We start from the raw sequence: 20,134 nt of genomic DNA, 5'->3' as shown, positions 1-20,134 counted from the left end.
CGACAAGACGCAACTTGTTACAGAAATACGCATTACTAACTTACGGATTTAATGGTACTCTTACTAGCCTGGGTGCCATCCTAATTTCTACCGGGGCTCCTACACTCGCTACCCTAAGCGAGTGTAGGAGCCCCGGTAGAAATTAGGATGGCACCCAGGCTAACTCTTACGACTTTGAACTTTAAACAAACCATAATAATTACATTAAATGAAAATGATATTTATTTAAACTTGTAATTTTGATACGTACGTGAAAGGTAGCATTATTGTTCACGTTTTTACTTAGCTAACATCAGCATCTTACACTTTCACAATCTTACACAATCACACCTTTCGATGACTTCGATTTTCTTTTACGTAAATTTCTCATCCACAGGCACAGTTAGTCAACAATCAAAGCGCTTACACACCAATAACTATCGAGTGTTTTTGGTGAGTTTTCCGATAGTTTGCCAGAAATGTTTAAACAAGGGATGGCTTAGCTGTGCGCGGCGTTTGAAGGCGTGTTTCAGCGGTTTACTCAGCCCTCGCGCCACCCTGCATCCTGGATAGATATCCGGGACTTGAGGATGAGGTCAATACCAGCGGAGACGTATAAATGCCCAGCACCACGGCCTACCCATCAGTGCCAGAGCACAATCTGCTCTGTAGACCAACATTTGACGAACCTCTGAATATATCATAGTTAGAGATCGTAAATAATTTCATCGGAGGGGAGAGAGACAAGAGATATGGCACGAGAGGGTGCCTTTATCTTATTCCTGCTTTTCGCAGGATCGTCGGTGTCGTAAGTACTATCAATTTCCTTGTAGCTGCCAATTCTTGAAGAATGCGTAAAACAGTACAGCAACCAATAGGGCATCTTAGACAACGTTGTATTACATGAGAAACACTCGATACATTTGGTTCATATTAGGAATATCGCAGATTAGTAAGCATCTGAACAGATTGCTAGGAATTCGTTGCATTGTGAGCAGGACCGGGTGCAAATGATGCCAAATCGCCCTGTAACTGTTAGTGCTGAAATAGGCTTCAGTCGAAGAAACCATCTGAATGCAACAAACTGAAAGCAGCTTGCGTTAAAATCTGCACAGCTTTTAACGAAATTATGATCACATCACCGCTAAATTTCAGTGCATAATCGTTGTCATGCATCAGTTAAATTGCTATGGCAGGTTAGGATTCCGGTAAAGACTTGATTCCATTCTTTTCCAGCGCCTACATGGGACCTTCCATGCCCGAGGGTGAGTCCTGCTTTTTACCTTTAATCAGCCCCGCATAATCAGACATATATGTATACAAAAGACGCATAGAAACTTCTCAAAATCTCAAAGTCCACAACACAGTATTAAACTTTTAAAAGTATCGCATTTCTATCTAGCAAAATCCACATGCTAACATTAACGCAGCGCGCCAATGTGTCAATGAGAGATCGTCACTCACTAGTTAACCTCATCAAACTTGCTTTCTATGTATGCTTTACACGATGCAGGTTTCTGAGAACTATGAAACAATTTGGTAGTATAAAATGGCTTTAACATAATCAGTCACTGATTAATGACAAGCGTGATTTTTCCGTTCTTACTCAAAGCTTGCCCAGCGCTCGGGGCACCCACCAACGGCATGATCAGCTGCCAAACGGACAACATGGGAACTCAGGTAACAGATTCTGTGCTGTCTACATTTTGTTCCCCTGAAGGATAACTTATCCTGTACATCATGCTTAAGAAAAATTGTATTTTGTTAAGACTGAAAACGAAAATTTTATATAATAGAATAATATCGACTCAATGCCAGTAGCAAACGCCAACATCCGCAAATCTTTTTAACGGTCCTTACCGTGACCGGCAAAAAAATCAGGGCACACCGTTATAAACTGACTATGTTTGTTTCACCTATTCCTCCAGGTATGTGTGCCCACGTGCCTTGAGGGATACCAGTTCGCGGGACCGTGTCCAGCCAGCTTCAAGTGCGTGGATGGCAAGTGGTCGCCCGCCGGGGGATTCCCTGACTGCGTCCGTGAGTAACTCTCAAAGATGTAAGGTATAATTTCGTAGTAAACCGTGTGGCTCTTTGTTCGTGAAGTTACAGTAATCTAAAAATGTTTCAATTAAAATTGTCAAAGTCACGGCTAACATCTACATCGAGAGACCACATGACGAGTGAACTAACCATCAGTTCCTTTCTTGCCGTCCGACTGCAGCTACTGCGTCCCCGGTGACTGCCTCTGGTTCGCCCGTTAACACGGGGATCCAGACGAGGGGTGAGTACAGTCTGATAATCAAACTTGAAAAGTCAATCAGGAACTTCAAGAGTTTGTGAAATTTCGTTTTTGTGATAAAACAGCACATTTTGTTGGCGAGATATTGCAGTTGGAACCTTAATTTGTTGATTTTACAAAACGGCGCACACACGCCGCTTAAGCCGGCGTCACAATTCATGCGAGCGTCGGCCGACTTTGTAGATCGCCCGAAGCTCGCCGAATTTCAAAATCGCCCGAGCGTCGATCGTATTTTCCAATGAAAGTCTCGGGCGACGTCCGTCGAACACTAAAAACTAAAAATCCCCCATGAGATTGTACCATCTCTTGGACATGGACGAAGTCAGTATCAACTAACCTGGAAAAAAGGCTAATATTTGGATCAACTTTTATTTCTATAAATCGCCCGAAGCCCGCGTAATCGACAGGACGTCGGCCGTACTTCGGCCGAAAATGCACATTTGAAGCTCGCCAAGACGTCGGCCGAGCTGAATTTCTTATTTGTGACGGGGGCTTTAGAACAATGTCACCGTAATACTAGTAGCTTTCCGCGTCTTTTTGAGCGCCAATCTTCGCTTCTGTTTGGCGCTGTCAGGAATGTTTCTTTCACTGAAATACAGTGCATGATGATTAACAATATAATTTTATGTTCTCTATTCTCAGCCGTCGTCCCGCCGGACCAGGAGGGCCACTGCGCCACGTGGGGCCAGCACAACTTCCGCACGTTCGACGGCAGTGTGTACCAGTTCAAGGGGGCGTGTCGTTACGTCTTGGCCAGTGACATCTTTGCAGATACCTTCAAGTAAGCAAAGCTTTCATAAATAAGTGGTTATCACGGGATTGCAAACCAGACAATTTCACGGTAGATTGTGTAATATATACAACTCAATTTTAATTCAAGTTCAAGGCGGCTTAGGACTTTCACAACAGGTTTCTATATTACTAACGGCATCTAGTAAATCAATCAAACTTGGTATCCTATAATCCTTACGTTTTGAATATATCATTATTAGGTGAACTCTTTGAGTCATTTTCTAAACGAATACCCGCCTATCGCCTTTTTATCATCATCGAAGCATTGCCTACAAAGGAATATCAGGTTAGAGAGATATTGAGTTCGAAGGGTTTCCAAAGAAGGCAAGAAAGAAAGAATAAAGAAAGGAAGAAAAGGCAAGATGAAATTGATTGACGAAAGATGACTTTTTATTTTCAGCATCCACATCTGCAACGACCGTCACTGCCAGCCCGGCGAAGCGTGCTCCCGCTCCATCAACATCTACATGGGTGACGTGGAGATGGAACTGCGCCAGTCCGAGGACGGGCCGCTGGTCTACTGCGATGGCAACCTGTTGAACATCCCGACCACAGCCTTCGGGGCCTTGATTGAGAAGACTTCTCACTTCATCATCGTGAGGAGCGGTCTGGGCTTCAAGTTGTGGTGGGACGGACAAGAGGCAGTTTTCCTCACGGTACGTCACACATAGCTTATACCTCTACATCAAAGGTAAAGCAGGCATACTCAATTGAGGAGAATCATACTGCTTTTTTCAAGTAGCTAGAAGTAGTGCAATGCAGCTTTCGGCGGCATTTTTAGCCAAGCACACCGGGCCACCCCTACTCTTCTCGATAAGAGTGTTGGGTTCTTCTACGTGCAGAGGTTTGACGCTTGAGGCTTACACCCGAAGCTCCCTCATACACTGGCCGCCGGCATTACGTCACCGTCCGAAATGACGAATGCAATCCTTTACAACATGTCCGAGCTGGGTGTCCGGTCCTAGGATCGAACTCCGGCCCACGAATCCATCGAATTTGCAGCGGGGTTGCGTTACCGCTTGCGCCACCTTGAAATCAATTTGACAATGTTATCAATAAACGAGGAGTTTCGTGTATGAAACGAGAAAAAAATACTGTACGTCAATAAGGAATACAGATTAACTCCGCATGAATTTTATCCAGGTGTCCGAGTCCTTGCTTGGAAAGACAGGCGGTCTGTGCGGCAAGTTCAACCGGGACCCTACCGACGACTTCACCACACTGCACGGGAGACTGGTTTCTGACTCCGCAACGTTTGCCAACAGTTGGAAAATGGAGAGTCTGTCAGGTATGTGAAAGCTTATATGTCATTACGCACGATCGATAGTATGTGCTTTAGACCTATTAGATTTGTTTTCACGTTATCTTGTGCCAGAGTCACATTTCCACTTCCGGTGCCCGGCCGGGACAGTTTGAGGGAACGAAAAGTATGATACACAAGACAACAAAACACAAAACGTAAAAGAATGGGCATAGCTTCTGCACATTTCTTGATATGGACATTCCTTTTCGTTGCCGCAAACAGTCCGACCGGGCCCCGGTTTGGAAACGTGACTGTACTTTCCTATCATGAGAGGTTAGTCTCCAGGGATATGCATCGATCCGCAAGGAGGTACCTTCTTCAATGTTCTCTGTCTTTATGCGCTTTCATTGGGCTTTCTCTCTTGTAAATTTTTCTTTTTGGAAGAAAAAAAAAAAGCCGTCAAAATAAATAGCCCGATGAAAACGCATAAAAAGACGTCCAAAACAAACAGTAGCCTAGCTTCTGCTTTCAGAGTAGGTATTGTGAGTGCATAACGGTAGTCTACACCATGGAGGTTAACCTCCTTGTCTACACTGACTGCAGAATTTTCAGTTCTGACAAGGGAACATTAGTCTTCCATCCCTGTTTGCGGGTGTGTATTTATACTCTCCAAGCAGAGGATGGGTTCCGGCAGGTTTTTGACTTGTTTTTAGGCGTTTTTGTCGGCCTTTCTACTTTTTCATCTTTTTTTTGATGAAAAAGTAGAAAGGCCGACAAAAACGCCTAAAAACAAGTCAAAAACCTGCCGGAACCCATCCTCTGCTTGGAGAGTAGTGTATTTACGAAAATATGACTTAGCCGTGTTTAGACAAATTGCGCACAACATGTGGTGTCCATTAAAAACAACTTTCTTCGCGCCACCATCCTGTAATTCCCCAGGCGCCGTGCGGTGTGGCAAAGTGCGCACGCGTAATCTGAAGAACACAATAGCGCGACTGCCAGGACCCTGTGCGAGGACGTCTCCTGCGGGTCTGACCGACGGCATATTTTCGGTGGCGATTTAGAATTTTGATGAGCGTATCAGGCCAAGTTCACTTCCTACACTGTCCAAGATCTTCCAAGTTAGGTTGTACCAGACCTTGTGTAGCGAGTTTTCTGTTGTGAGCTTGTGAAACTCTTGTATAAAACTGACCAGCCCGCACAGGATCCCACAGCGGGTAAAGAGTTGTTTGGAGTTTTCAGTATAATTTATTACCTCCACGTACGTATTTGTGGTCTGGATGAATTGTGATGATATTTGGTATGTTGGTAGGTCTTGGTAAGGTGAAGACCAAGGTCGATTTTGGCCCCATGGCGGCTTTCCTTGGTTCTGCAACAGAACTTCCGGTTTGTCCTGGACATGCTACGGTTTTGATTTTTTGATGGCAGATAGCAGCTGATGTCGGTCAGGAACAAGTGATGTAGGTTTGGAACCCCAGGAGTTTGCTCTGGAATTGCAGGGGTATTTTTGTTAAAATTCCAAAGAGGATTACTGAACTGTACTCTACTTTATGCAAATTAGGACTTAATCTGCATGATTAATGGCTAATTGTGCCTTCCATATTAATAACACGTTTAATGGTTACCAATTATGCAAATATTGACCTGATTTGCATAATTGATGCCAAAGTGCCATAATTCCTTAGTGGTAAATGATGGGAAGATAGTGTGTTTTAGTATGGTACAATGATGGGGATGCTGTCAATCTGGTCAATATGGCATGGCAACTATATTTATTTATCAAAGATTGATGGTCCCACTGTACCTATATGGCCCGTGGGATCCTCTTCCCATTGGGGCGTATCAGGAATATGAGCCATCTGTGATATTGTTTACCAGATCAAACTTTCACTATATCCATAACCTCCCTGCTATGCTTGGTGTCCATAACAGTTGTGTCTCCTTTTATTTGGAGCAAATAATGTTTTTCACAAACAGAGGTAGCCTTGATTTTTGTGTTGCAATGTGAAATTGCCCCAATCATCATCATCATCTTAACTATCCGGATTAATCCGGTGAGGTATACCAGATAAAGTTTTTCCAGTACTTTTTGTCTTTCATGACGGATGCCAATGCAGACCCTGTGAGACCAGTGTCTCTTTCGATCATGTCGATAAAGTAGTGTGTGGTCGTCCAACTCTGTGCTTTCCCTCGGTTACCCTCTGCCCCAGTGAACTGACGTAATCTGTCATATTTTCCAGCACCGTGCCCAAATGCCCCGACCAACACCTACTGCACCTTTGACACAACAGAGACGTACGAGGTGGCAGTCAATGCCATCAACCTCTGTAGCTGTCTGCTGGAGACACCATGCAAGGCTGTAAGGGCTTTTACAAACTTTTACATTTTCTTATAAAGTGGAAGGCTACTTAAGGGTAAATGCTATCTATTGACAGAAGGCATTTTATTAATCTAGCAGAAAACACGCGGCATATTGAATTAAGTCGAGTATCCTTAAAATGATTTTCTCCAGCTTTATTTGTGCTGTTTTTCATTAGATGGATTAACTCTCAGCCTGATGAAGTAGCATTTGGCACAATTTGTATTGGGTTTGAAGTTAGAGTCGATTCCACATTACCGAGAGGGTGTTTGTTGTCTTTTGTTCTAACATTTGTAAAACCTTTGTAACAATCTAAGGGAGATAAGTGACTGTTTAGAACAATTTCCAACATTCATGTGATGTTCTAAATAGTTTCTGCTGTGTTCCAACATGTTAGACAAATTTCTAACATTGCACATGTTATTTGTATTATTTTCGAAACTGTTGGAAAATAGGTTGATCATTTGTTCCTACATGTTCCAACATCATAACAACATGGTATAACTGGGTCAGTGGGATGGGAACAGGGCAATTCACACATCCCTTCAAAGTATAGGGGATTAGGCCTGGGTGCCATGCATAGACACCTGAAGACAAAAGTCCAGACGTGAAATTTAAAAATATACAGAGGCAGACAATAGAGCGTGATTAGCACCTACTTTTATGGGGGCAATAACCCAAATCTACCATTTGAAAAATGATTCAAATTGTTCCAACATGTTCGAACAGTGAAACAATCACATAGATGTTTGAAAATTGTTCTAAATAAAGAGATATTTGTGCGATTACTTTCCAAATAGTTCGAACATATATAAGTAAGTTCAAACATGTTCAAACTTTCATTCTTGATTGTTTGAACAATTTAGAACTATTTTGACTGGAATAGTCTTTTATCTAAAATTGTTTGAACTCACTAGCAATATTACCTGAAAACCCTCTCGGTGACATGGAATTGACTCTAGCCAGAAGGGAGAAGGTTAATATGAAATTGTGCTTTATGTTTTCTTATTCGTTTGTGAATATTAGTCATCCAGAAATTTGAAAAATAGAATATTAATTCAATCTATACCTCTGGGTTACAATATTAAAATAGATGTGTCAGATGTCATTCCAACATCTTTCTTCAGCGATTTAGAATAAATGTTTTGTATTTTCCAATGTAAACCATTACCTGCGTATCACCCTTTTCAGGTTGTGGACCCAGTGCCTTACTTCGAGGCGTGTAAGGAGGACGTGTGTTTCTGCTCTACCCAGCGTCAGGGCTGTGAGTGCAGCTCTCTGGAGGCGTACTTCAGGGAGTGTTCACGACACAACGTCCACCACAACTGGAGATCACCAGCCCGTTGTCGTAAGATAGCCATTTTTTCAACAATGTAGAACATTAAGAAGTATGAAAAAATCTTCATCATAGCAATTTTACTTATGGGTCTTCTTCTCCTATCGTTAGAGGAGTAACGACTCTGGTTAACACCTAGGTTCCCCTCCCTCAAGCATGTCCAATAATGTTTTCAGTCTGTTAATTGTAAGAACTCCCATTTTTCGTTGTGTTGCAATGCTTCTGCTTAATCTTCGAAGGTATACTCTTTCTCACTCTCCTCAGTTGAACCCCTTTTCTAGCAGCCTTTCCATAGACCAAGTAATCTAATACTGGATACTACTACATATACTACAGAAGTAGTTGAAACATTTTTATGCTTAATTAGACAAAGACATGAATCAAAGAGTGAATAAGAGATAGTACATTTTATCTTAAATGTTCTATATAATATTTCAGCCATGTCATGCTCCAACGGAATGGTGTATGACTCCTGCGGCTCCTCCTGCCCTGCCACCTGCTCCAACACTGATTACAACTGTGTGGACGACCACTGTGTGGACGGCTGCCACTGCCCCAGGGGTACCTACCTCAACGAGGGCCAGTGTGTGACACGGGACCAGTGTCCCTGTACTTACCAGGGCAAGGACTACGGTGCTGGCGACAGGATCACAAGGGACTGCAATGAGTGGTAAGTGGCAGCACTGTGGTATTGTCCTACATCCATCCATGGTCAATGTTCATTTAGTATTCTTGATATGATTTCATCTGTATAGTTTAGTAGGCGACCTCCATAGCCTAACTAAATTGTGCCCCTAGCGACCGGCCTGACGGTTACTGCCCCTTCGTGAGGTGGTCATTAACTTCTGCCAGTGAGAGATTGTGTAAACACTGGCTAGCTACCACCATACATGTGTAACAATATTCAGAACAAAAGTAGTAATTAACATTTTGTGTGCGTTTCTTCCTCAGTGTGTGCTTCATGGGCAAGTGGACTTGCACTGATCATCAGTGTGAATGTAAGTTGTTGGCTTTTCTCTTATGTTGGTTGCAGAAGTGTCTTCAAAGACAGCATTGGAAGGAAAAGAATTTATTTTAGAACTCTTTTCCAAACAATATTGTGTCGCTCTATCATTATTAATTATATCATGTAGAGTACCCTTTTCATGCTTAAGAAAATGCTGAATATTGTGTATGACTTTATAGTTTGATACCATAGAACCACTATTATGAATTTACATGTTTTACAAGGTAATGTTTGAAGAATTAGTGAAGCATGCAATAGTCATGATCAATCTCTATATTATCACCTACTTGAAGCTGATTTATTTTCTACTCTCAGGAATGGCTGAACAGAAGCTTTTTAACCCCTTTTAGTTGCTCCATCATGAAATTCTAAAACAAAACTGCTTTTAATCCAAACAGCCACCTGTTCCGTGACTGGACAGAACCACTTCCAGTCATTTGACGGAGTGCGATTTGACCTGTTGGGAACGTACGAAGCATCCTTCATTCTGGCCACAAACATCCGCCGGGATGACGACCCCTTCCGTATCACATACAGCATACACAACTGCCTCAGCGAGCATTGCAAGAGGTGGGAAAACATTTCGTTCTGAGGGCTGTTGCCATTCTCGTAGAGTGTTTGCAGTGAAAAATGATTAAAAGTGCTACCTTACGACTACCTCAAGAAAAGACAAAGTAATGAACGGGAAAATTGAACCTCCCCAAATCTTGAGGTGTCCGGTTCAATAAATTTTAGTGACATGTCTCTAGATACAGTATAAAGGGTGGTACGCATACATGGTTTTTTCATTTTTCGTTTTCATTTTTTCATGGTTGAAGTTGTAAAAAAAGAAAATAGTGAGATAGATTGGCAAATTAATTTGTGCAAATAAGATCTGAACACAAATCCTACTTTGTAATTCCAAAAGTACTTAAAGTACAAAGGTACAAAACTGATGATAAACAATTAAATCTTCATCACATTTACACCAAATTGCTGTTTTTTCACACATAGCATAAAAAGTCATTTTTGACACTTTTGATACCTCTAGGTCCCTGACAATTGAAGTTGGGGGTAAAACACTGAAGATGCTCCCAGACCATGAGCTGATGATCGATGGGGAGGAAGTCATCACCCTACCGTATCGCTCTCATGAGTTCTTCATCGAGAGTGTCTCAACTATCTACCAAAGGGTTGGTTTTTTGACTATGAAATGATTTTCTATCCCAGGAAATAAATTGCAATGAAGCTAGATAAGAAGTAAAAATATTGAACAGTTGTGCTTCATGTGTCAGCAAGTTGCTTTTTAGTGTCTCAATCTTCCACTATGAATTCTTATATACATGTACGCATGTGCAGGCTCTTTACAGTAAACAGATACACTTAGATGATATCACATCGGTTTTCAGAGTGCTATATGAACAATGGCAAGCAAGAGATGTGTTTCTCCAGAAATTTAGTCTTTTTACAACCCTCTAAAAGTCTTTGTGTATTGATGACAGGTAACAACATCAAATGGACTGAACCTCTTCTGGGACGGCAACCACCGCCTGTATGTGTTGGCCAGTCCTGAGCTGATGGGCCGCACATATGGTATGTGTGGTAACTACAACAACAAACAGAAGGACGACTTCCTCACCAGGGATGGCGATGTGGAGATCACAGCAACCGTATGTACTGTTATTTTGGCATTTAACATTTAGCCGATCCTAAAATGCATGTTTATGACCCATCTCATAACAGCAGACAGAATGTTGCTGGCCAACCATTTTCTAATGTTAGAGATAGAGAGAAAGAAAGAGAGAGGGAGAGAGAGAAAGAGAGAAAGAGAATATAAGAAAGATTGCTACATGTATACATGTAGCAATCTTTCTTATACTAGTATTCTCTCTCTCTTATAGTAGCATTCCAACATTAGATGTCTGTCAATTTTTGACCTGTCTCTATGGCTGAATGCCTGGCATTTCCTAATGTCGTAAGGAAAAAACTTCCATACACAACAAGTGGTTCTGAAGACTTTGTCAAATACCGAAAACATGCCATGTCTTTCAGAACTTTGCAGCTAAGTGGATCGTCAGTGGCTCAGGACCCAAGTCTGATGAGGGCACCCATCATCCATGTGAGATCTACTCCCAGAGGAGGAGCACTGCTCTGAAGTCCTGTAAGGTCATCAGGGAGGATCCATTCACACGTATGTCATGTCACACTCCTATAACATGGATTCATAATGTAATGCTAAACAAATGAAATGATATCAATGATTTGAGCATTGTTTTGGGAGTCAGTTTTGGGAATAGTTTACATTTGGAACTGCATTATCTCATTATTGCTTGACAATATCTATGTAAACTATGTGATAATGTTTTATGTTTGGGATCGCATTGTTAGCAGTGACACTTAGCTGCAGTGCAAAGTGGACCAGTCATTATTGCTCTGAAGAGGATGATAGACGTTCATCCGACGTTAGCTGTTATCATTTCCTTGGTTTTGATTAAAGAACTGATATTCAATGACTTTTGTTTTCCATCCACAGAGTGCCATGACTTGGTGAACTTCAAGGCTTACTACGACAACTGTCTGTACGACTGCTGTGCGTCAGATGCCACAGAAGGACTGACCAACATGTGCGATGCCATCGCGGACTATGCATTTGCATGCGCAAAGGCAGGTGTCAATGTGGACTGGAGGAGCGCTGTGCCTGGATGTGGTAAGCAATGCTTGTCATACACACATCTATGAATAATTGTCAGTGATACCAACAGTTTGGCATAGCGGTTAGGGTGTTTAGCTCAAAACCCTTGTCTTGGGTTTGAATCCTCTGACATGCCACTGATGTTGTGCCCTTGGGAAAGGCACTTTGCATGGCTTTCCTCTCCACCCAGGGTACCTGACTTTGCTTGGGGAGGTAAACGGCAGTGGAGGGAAAGGGATGGGCTCCGTGACGCCTCCGTCTTCCAATAATGTGCCCTAGACACAGTGGATTAATAGCAACCTACTGCCCCTACGGCCTCAAAAAGGCTATGGGACTACCTTTACCTACCTGTTCATGCCTTGTTTATCATTTTCAGTATTTCACATGGTTTAAATCTTTCCTGTATGTTTGAATTTCAGAAATGACCTGCAATGGCGACAAAGTGTACTCACATGAGGCACCCAGCTGCCAGGTTTCCTGTGGCTCTCTGAACGCAGCCTGCACACAGCAGACTGTGGAGGGCTGTGTCTGCCCATTGGGCACGGTGCAGGACTATGACGGCCACTGTGTCATTCCTGAACAGTGTTCCTGTATACACGAGGGCAAGGATTATGAGGCAGGAGAGACCATCCGTCAAGACTGCAACATTTGGTGAGTCAAAACCTTCTGATGGTTAAGATGGCTTGTCCCATAGAAGTACATACAGCTGAAATAGTTATTTTTCAACTCCTGTGTTGGTTCAAAATAATTGATACATGTAATATGCTCATACAGGGGTTGATATGCCATTGACCCTTACCAATCATGACCTACTGTACTCTATTCAATAGACTGATGACAGATGATTAACAATGACACATTCAAATCTTATGGTCAATCATTTCAATCACAAAACCTGCCATGCTGAGGCTTTGCCTATGCCTATGATCATACTACACTAGCAAACACTGTGCATCTTTGTGCTGTGCACTGGTTTGATGATTGTAAAATCCCTGACTTAAGTGATAAGGGTAATCTTTGAGTAACTATATCTTGTCATCCCTTCAGTGAGTGCCACAAGGGTTCTTGGGTCTGCACAGAGAATGAATGTCCGCAGGAGGAGGAGTGTCCAACAAATATGGAGTGGTCCCACTGTGTAACAGAGTGCCCGAGAACCTGTGAGAACATGCATCTTAGGCAGACATGTATCACCAGGTAAGTGTAAGCTGTCACCAATGTTTGATTAACTTTGATCAACCTTCTTGCTTTGATATACTCTGGTTTCCCTCTCTTTGCTTATTTTTCCGTCAGCTTGTTGATTTCATTTGCAGCCAAAAAGTTTTCGGACAGTATGACTAAAACATGTAATGCTAGTTTACCAAAATCTAATGCGTTATTTGGTAAGAGTTAATTGACATCATTGTAGCAAAAGAACAAATCATTTGTTTCTCTTATATGCCGATTGTATTGATTACCGTTGTCACTGATGCTATTCATGGTATATATTTTCTCTAGTCCTGTTGATACAAGAATATTGGGTTTTAAAGGACTGTCCGTGGCATTAGAAATGGAGTTATGTTTAATCTGTGCCTTACTTTAGGAAATGTGTGGCTGGCTGTCAGTGCAACAATGAAACAGTGTGGGATGGCAAGTCATGCATCGTCCCCGAGTCCTGTCCATGTCAGCATGGTGGCAGGAGCTACCAGGAGGGACAGACCATGAAGATCGACTGCAACACATGGTGAGTGAGCTTGAAACTCTGTAGTCCCATATTAAAAGAAGACATAAGAGTAGATGCTGACTTGGTGAGTAGGTGCTGAATACCATCTACATGGCCCTGTTCCTGGTGCTGAATACCATCTACATGGCCCTGTCCCTGGTGCTGATTACCATCCACATGGCCCTGTCCCTGGTGCCAAATACCATCCACATATCCCTGTCCCTGGTGCTGAATACCTTTCACATGGCCCTGTCCCTGGTGCCAAATACCATCCACAAATCCCTGTCCCCGGTGCTGAATACCTTTCACATGGCCCTGTCCCTGGTGCAAAAAAGGGAGAATTGCCTCACCTGTCTGTCTGTCATACAATTGTTGCAATGATTGCTGTGTTGGAGTATGGTTCACAAAACTCCATAATCCACTTTGCTCACTCTCTAACCAACCAACCATGATTTACACTAGATACAGGTACTATGTAAAATAAACAATGTGAATGAACAATAACGAGTATATTCTTGTCTTCATACACAGCCGTTGCCAGGGACGCAAGTGGACTTGTGAGACAAATGAATGTCCAGGTCAGTATAATACGATTCTAGCTGTCTTGTATAAAGCTTGCCTTTGTTTAATTCATTATTTTTCTCATGGCTTATGTTTCATTCATTGTTGTCATTCCCCTTTTTTCACAATTGAAAGTCCTCAATCCCTGCTGGGCAGTATTTCTTAGTTGTACAAGATCTGCAGCTTCTCAAAGTGGAAGATGTTAACCTGTGACTTATACTTTCTTGCCAGGTGTCTGTTCATCCTATGGTGACCCTCACTACAAGACCTTTGATGGAAAGGAGTATGACTACCAGGGCGAGTGTGAGTACGTGCTGGTGCGCAGCAAGGACAGCAACGGCCACCAGTTCTCCATCACAACGGAGAACATCCCCTGTGGTACAAGTGGTGTCACCTGCACTAAGTCCGTCACCGTCTCCCACGGCAGTGGGAAACAGGTACTGGTTGTAGCAGTACACTGCTTGTTTCTACATTTGATAGGTTGTTCCTTCAGGCAAATATTGTTGAACATACGATCAGATAGACAGCAGTCATGTACAAGTGTAAGGCACTGTAATGTGCCATAGATCATAACTACATGACTTGTCTGTATTCACAAGATCAACATGATCTGTGTAACTATGAATGAGACCATATTCAACTTCATATGCATTTGTACCACTAATTTTCCCTTTGCCACAGATGTTAAATGTATGGACATGCATGTGTGCATTAATGTTGGAATGTAAAATTGTTTTTCTTCCTTAACTTCTTTTAGGTCAGGAGAATCACCCTTGTTCGAGGAAAGCCAATAGTTGCAGACCGAGGCTCTGGATTCTATGTCCGTACTGCTGGCATGTTCCTGTTCCTTGCCACAGAGTTTGGTTTGAGTGTACAGTGGGACAAGGGTACCAGGGTGTACGTGAAGCTGGACCCCATGCACAAGAACCAGGTTTGTCATTGAATTGCTTCTCTGAATCGTTTTGTATATTTTTGTGACAGCAAAGGAAGTCCATATCCTCTTAAAATCTGTGTATTGGATAGTTGTGTTTCCTTTTACAGGTGAGGGTCTGGCTCTGAATTTATGTTGATAATGCCTGGGATGTCTTCTGTATCTATTACAGTGACACAATTTGGTTAACATTACTTTGGTATTCATTATACATTGTGTACCTTTACTGACTTCATAGTGAATGCCTTTGTCCTGCAGGTTGAAGGTCTCTGTGGCAACTACAATGAGGACCAGAATGACGACTTCACCATGCCAAATGGAATTGCAACACAAGACGACAATGACTTTGGTGACTCTTGGCGCAGACATGACTACTGTCCCAAGGTATGTAGTTTTCCACAAACTGTTTCCTTTGAAAAAAGGGTTCTTGTTGTCAGTACAAAAGTATTGCCAAGACAATTCTTATTTGCTATGGATTTTTTTTACATTACGTATTGAATTCACCACAATGTCATTGTGATATTAGTAATTATGATTGACAGTTTAAGATGTTCTATTATACATCAAGTGATGTCTTGTTGTGATTTCTTGTTGCAGGCTAAGGAAGTCAAGGACACCTGCTCCCTCCATCCTCACAGGAAGGCCTGGGCCCAGCGCCAGTGTGCCATCATCAAGTCTGACCTGTTCAAGGCTTGCCATGCTTTGGTAAGCTTCCTTATTGTCACAAGATGCTCTGTTTCTTCTTGTTTCATACCATTTTAATCATAACATTAGCAATACTATCAAAGCCTTACTATTTGTCAATCGATAGATCTAATTCAACTAGTTTCGAATGAGCTGTACTATATTGGGTCCGATAACATTCCATCCAGTACTATTAGGACTGGTGCTTAATGAAAAACTTGCTGCATTTACTATTGGCATCTAAACAGAACTGTACAGTGCCACTATGTAAATATTACAAATGAAGAATGTGGGAAATTTATTGGACCATCCTCACATGATCCCTTAGTTTTTTTATTTTCTTTCCTTTCTTCCATGTTGTTAACAGCGTGCAATTGTCAATTTTGGCTAAGGATAATCTTCATTACCTGCACCCCTAGATTCCCTATCAAGCCTACCTGGACAGGTGTGTGTTTGATGCCTGTGGCTGTGACAGTGGTGGTGACTGTGAGTGCCTGTGTACTGCTGTAGCTGCCTACGCTCAAGCCTGTAACTTCCACGGTGCTTATGTCAGCTGGAGGACCCAAGAGTTGTGCCGTAAGTTTATTTCAACTCTGTCCGACACATATTGGGACTAAGGTCGCATTCACTTACTAATCTTAATAAGTTTTCTTGCAAATATTGTATCTCTAGAAAGACAGCATTTTGTATCTTACAGCAGTCCTCTTATTTTTCCACAAATTTGGATTCATATTCAAGCTGCTAAATATATTAAAGTTAAATCTTATGTCAAAATGTGAAATTTAGGCTCATACTATTACATTACTATGAGCCAGAGCAACACCTGTTATAAGAGCAACAGCTTCAATTTGTTGATAAATTTTCAAACATTTCCCACTACCAGCTCTGCAGTGCGAGGGCTGCATGAGGTATGCCCCCTGTGTAAGTGCCTGTCCAAAGACCTGCACCAACTATAAGCATTGGGATATGGTGGAAGAGAAGTGTGAAGAAACCTGTGTGGAGGGATGTGACTGCCCAGAAGGTAAACCTACACTTTATCGTTTTCTGTTGATGACATGTATGCAGTAACCTTACGTAACCTTAAGAGTAGTTTCCTCCATTGCAGTGGTGGCAACAAATGAACTCTTGCATCTTGCATCTTGCAACCCAAGAATTATACAATTCACCATGAAAGAATAATTGTCTCAAAAAGATTGTTAAGTCAGCTTTCCATGTATTGTGTAGCTAACAGTTTTTTTATTACTAATTTTGATATCGCATTGCGAAAACATTTTGCTTAAATTTCTAAGGTGGATGACATGTGCAGTTTTAAGATTATATGTTGCTTGATTAAACCCACTTTTTATAACTTAGTAGCTAACTGTGACTGTTTATATTGATGATGGCTGTATGTTGATAGGGGAAATCCTGACTGAGGATGGGAAACAGTGTGTACATCCCAAGGACTGTGTGTGCATGCATGTGGAAGGCAAGGCCTACTACGAGGGTGACAAGATCGAGTCCATGTCTGATGACTGCCGTAGCTGGTGAGTCAGTTGTTCCATACATCTTCTTATCATATCAGTCATTTGTCAGTTATGTGATTGTTTTCTAACATTACCATTCTCTCTTACCATTCTTACCATGATTATACATTGTTATTGTAAATCTGTGGTGTTTCCATGTCAAAGATGGCTTGATAAGGACACCATGTACATGTGTATACATAAGTATCTGCAGAAGTACATGTATCAAAGCTGTGTATTCTGTTCTTCTGTCTTCAGTTACTGCACAAATCGGGAGATTCAATGCATTGGTCTTCCATGTGTAGGTGAGTACTACAGTGTGTATTTCTTTTTAAGGAAAAATGTTAACTCCTTATTATCATACTTGTGGTGCATATGTGACATGCTTTGCACACATGCCATACAGTTAACATTTGTACATGTAGTAGAACTATCTGTACCTGTATTCAAAATGCTTCTGCCTGTGTTGCATATCTCGTGTTTTGAGTTTGGCCTTTGTAAGAAATCTTGTTCCATTATGAACTTAGAACATTGTCTACATTCTGTCCAATGTGTAACGTTATATATTCTATCAAATATTTTTTAAACTCCCTATACATGTGCAAATTGATTGTGTATCATTTATCATGTTTCTGATACAGACAAAACAACAACACCTTGGATGCCAACAATGGCAGAGACCACGACTACTACTACTCCAACTCCTGAGCCAACAACACTTGCTACTAGTAAGTTCATTCTCTTGCTGTGTCTTCCTTCCTTCACTCTTTGCATTGAATCTGGATAGGTATGATTACAGCGGTTCACTCTGTCATTACCAATTTGTGTAACGTTCATCTGTCCTTTCCTGTCGTAAATGTGTGTCGAAGATCCCTGCTGCTTTAGATGCTTAAAGTTTGATCATCATATTTTTGCCTTGACCTTTCCTTACAGCAACCTGTCCGGAAGACAAACTGTATCCCTGCTCCTTCACATGCGAGCAGACGTGCCATTGCTTCCGTTCCGTGGTGACTGAGTGCGAGTATGGCTGGGACAAGACCTGCGTGGCAACCTGTGGTGTCTACAAAGGATGCGCCACAGGACAGCTGCTCAGGGACATCGATACATGCGTCAAGATTGAGGAGTGTCCATGTAGGCTGGAGAACGGTACAATTGTACCGGTAGGTCATGCACTTTCGATTCGATATAGCTTTGGCCATTTATTATTCTCTTGATAACTAGCAGTGGCTGTGATATTTGCTTGTCACATTGAAGATTATATTGTTCAGGTATGGTCATCAGAATGATGTTGTTTTAATACCATAATTTAGCTGCCTGGATAAGCCATGATACAGAGCAATCCGTAAGATGCACAGCTTACTGGGACACACAAATATCATTAAGCTCTTTTCCCAGGTGTGTCTGCATGCATCAAATATCAAATCATCAGCTGCATTCTACCTTTTAAGTTTCATGTTCTTGTTCCAGCCTGGCACCTCATGGAAAGAGGACAAGTGTACATCATGTGTCTGCTGGAACAATCAGATGAAGTGTGTATCTACCTGTCAGACAACCACACCAGAGCAGAGAATGAGCACAACAACAGTCGTTACCACCACAGCACCAGAGACAACCGTGCCTGTAACTACAGGTAAGACAGTTTCTTTCATCCTTTTTTAGGTCAATCTAGCTTACTATGTACATGTCATTTGCAATCAGCATGACACCTAAGGGTAAGAAGAGTAGTCATAAAATGGACTTTGGATCTATGGGGATACCTGGGTCATGATGGCTGAATGGGATGTGATCTGTCACCTTGTATCTGCTACACTGAACATTGCAAACATCACAACAATTTGCAGGACAGCATTTGATAGTAGTAGCAGTATCCAGTATTTGATTATACTGCTGCAGGGGTCCCTGACAGGGGTGGGCAGCAATTTGCTTAGTCTTATCCCCTTGTTGAAAAGAAATAAAAAAACACTCCATGGTAATACATGTACAATGTAGTTATTATCTTCGCCGAGTACTTGTACTCGGAGAAATTATGTTTTCGGTTGAAAAATCTGTTGGGTGGGTCTGTATGTATGTCAGGAGCATAACTCAAGAAAGCTTCAATGAATCCTTATGATTTTTAGTAGGTGTGTAGTGGTTGTGCAAAGGAAGGTCAAGTTTGAAAATGGTTCACCTTGCGTTATTTAACAGTACTGCAGCGGACTTTTAACTTTTTTGTATTTGTATGTAGGCAAAAAAAGTGACGGAAACGTTGATGGATCTTCATGATTTTTTGTAGGTGTGTAGATGTTGTAGAAACGGAGGTCAAGTTCAAAAATGGTTCCCCTAGAATTTTCCGTCGGTACTGCAGCAGGCTTTGTGTGGATGTGTATTTGTATGTCGCCAGCATAACTCGAGAAGCTGTTGATGGATCTGTTTGATATTTAGTGGATGGGTAGGGTTTACAGAAAGGAAGGTCAAGTTCGATAATGGGCCTTCTAGCGGGTACCTAAGGTACTGCAGGGGAGCTTCAAAATTTAGGGGCATATTTTCTGAAAGTGCTATGGTCATGATTTTTATGTGGTAGATACTTCATGCCACAGGAAGTAAGTTCTGTAAATTTGGGCCCCCTAGCGGCTTGTTTAGAACTGCATTGGGTGTTTTTGTTTTGACATTTGGACATGAATAACTTGAGAAGGGGTCGACAGATCGTCGTGATGTTTGGTGTGTAGAGAGCTGAGATGGTTCTTTACATAATCAATGACTAATTATGCAAATCAGTAGCTAATTTGCATAATTAGTAAGGAAAGTTTGTTAATGCATTTCATCATGGGACATGGGACAGTGTCAGGTCATGTAAACAGATGGCCTTGCATAAACGTACATGTACATGTAGGTCAGATAAATAAACAAATGGGACACCCACTATTCTCCAAGCAGAGGTGTGGGTCCAGCTGGTTTTTAATGTGTTTACCAAAAAACACGTCAAAAAACAGCCAGACCCACTCCTCTGTTTGGAGAGTACACTGCACCAAGACTGCACCACTGCTAGCTAGAAAAGTCACATGTACTATGCCTTTCAAAATGTGTATG

At 41.9% G+C, this 20,134-nt stretch overlaps 1 protein-coding gene and 1 long non-coding RNA gene across 2 annotated transcripts; both read left to right on the top strand.

Moving 5' to 3' along the window:
* The first annotated feature begins 638 nt into the window (after positions 1 to 638).
* Positions 639 to 1,658, top strand: LOC136427093 (uncharacterized). Its single transcript, XR_010754364.1, has 3 exons — positions 639 to 787; positions 1,216 to 1,244; positions 1,592 to 1,658. It is a non-coding gene; the product is annotated as an uncharacterized lncRNA (long non-coding RNA).
* Positions 1,659 to 1,790: 132 nt separating this feature from the next.
* LOC136426952 (von Willebrand factor-like) lies at positions 1,791 to 18,727 on the top strand. The gene is made up of 30 exons (XM_066415671.1): positions 1,791 to 1,796; positions 1,908 to 2,019; positions 2,204 to 2,263; positions 2,924 to 3,062; positions 3,474 to 3,729; positions 4,217 to 4,361; positions 6,557 to 6,675; positions 7,867 to 8,023; positions 8,450 to 8,681; positions 8,963 to 9,009; positions 9,416 to 9,587; positions 10,048 to 10,189; positions 10,499 to 10,666; positions 11,049 to 11,187; positions 11,530 to 11,703; positions 12,108 to 12,339; positions 12,736 to 12,882; positions 13,268 to 13,408; positions 13,919 to 13,965; positions 14,180 to 14,385; positions 14,706 to 14,879; positions 15,138 to 15,263; positions 15,477 to 15,584; positions 15,983 to 16,139; positions 16,447 to 16,584; positions 16,963 to 17,089; positions 17,327 to 17,373; positions 17,710 to 17,796; positions 18,002 to 18,228; positions 18,536 to 18,727. The coding sequence occupies exons 1-30, from the start codon at positions 1,791 to 1,793 to the stop codon at positions 18,725 to 18,727; spliced, it is 4,224 nt and encodes a 1,407-aa protein (XP_066271768.1).
* The last annotated feature ends 1,407 nt before the right edge of the window (positions 18,728 to 20,134 follow it).

Source organism: Branchiostoma lanceolatum, chromosome 2, assembly GCF_035083965.1.
Source record: "Branchiostoma lanceolatum isolate klBraLanc5 chromosome 2, klBraLanc5.hap2, whole genome shotgun sequence".
Lineage (NCBI taxonomy): Eukaryota > Metazoa > Chordata > Leptocardii > Amphioxiformes > Branchiostomatidae > Branchiostoma > Branchiostoma lanceolatum.
This window is presented reverse-complemented; position numbering and strand designations above follow the sequence as displayed.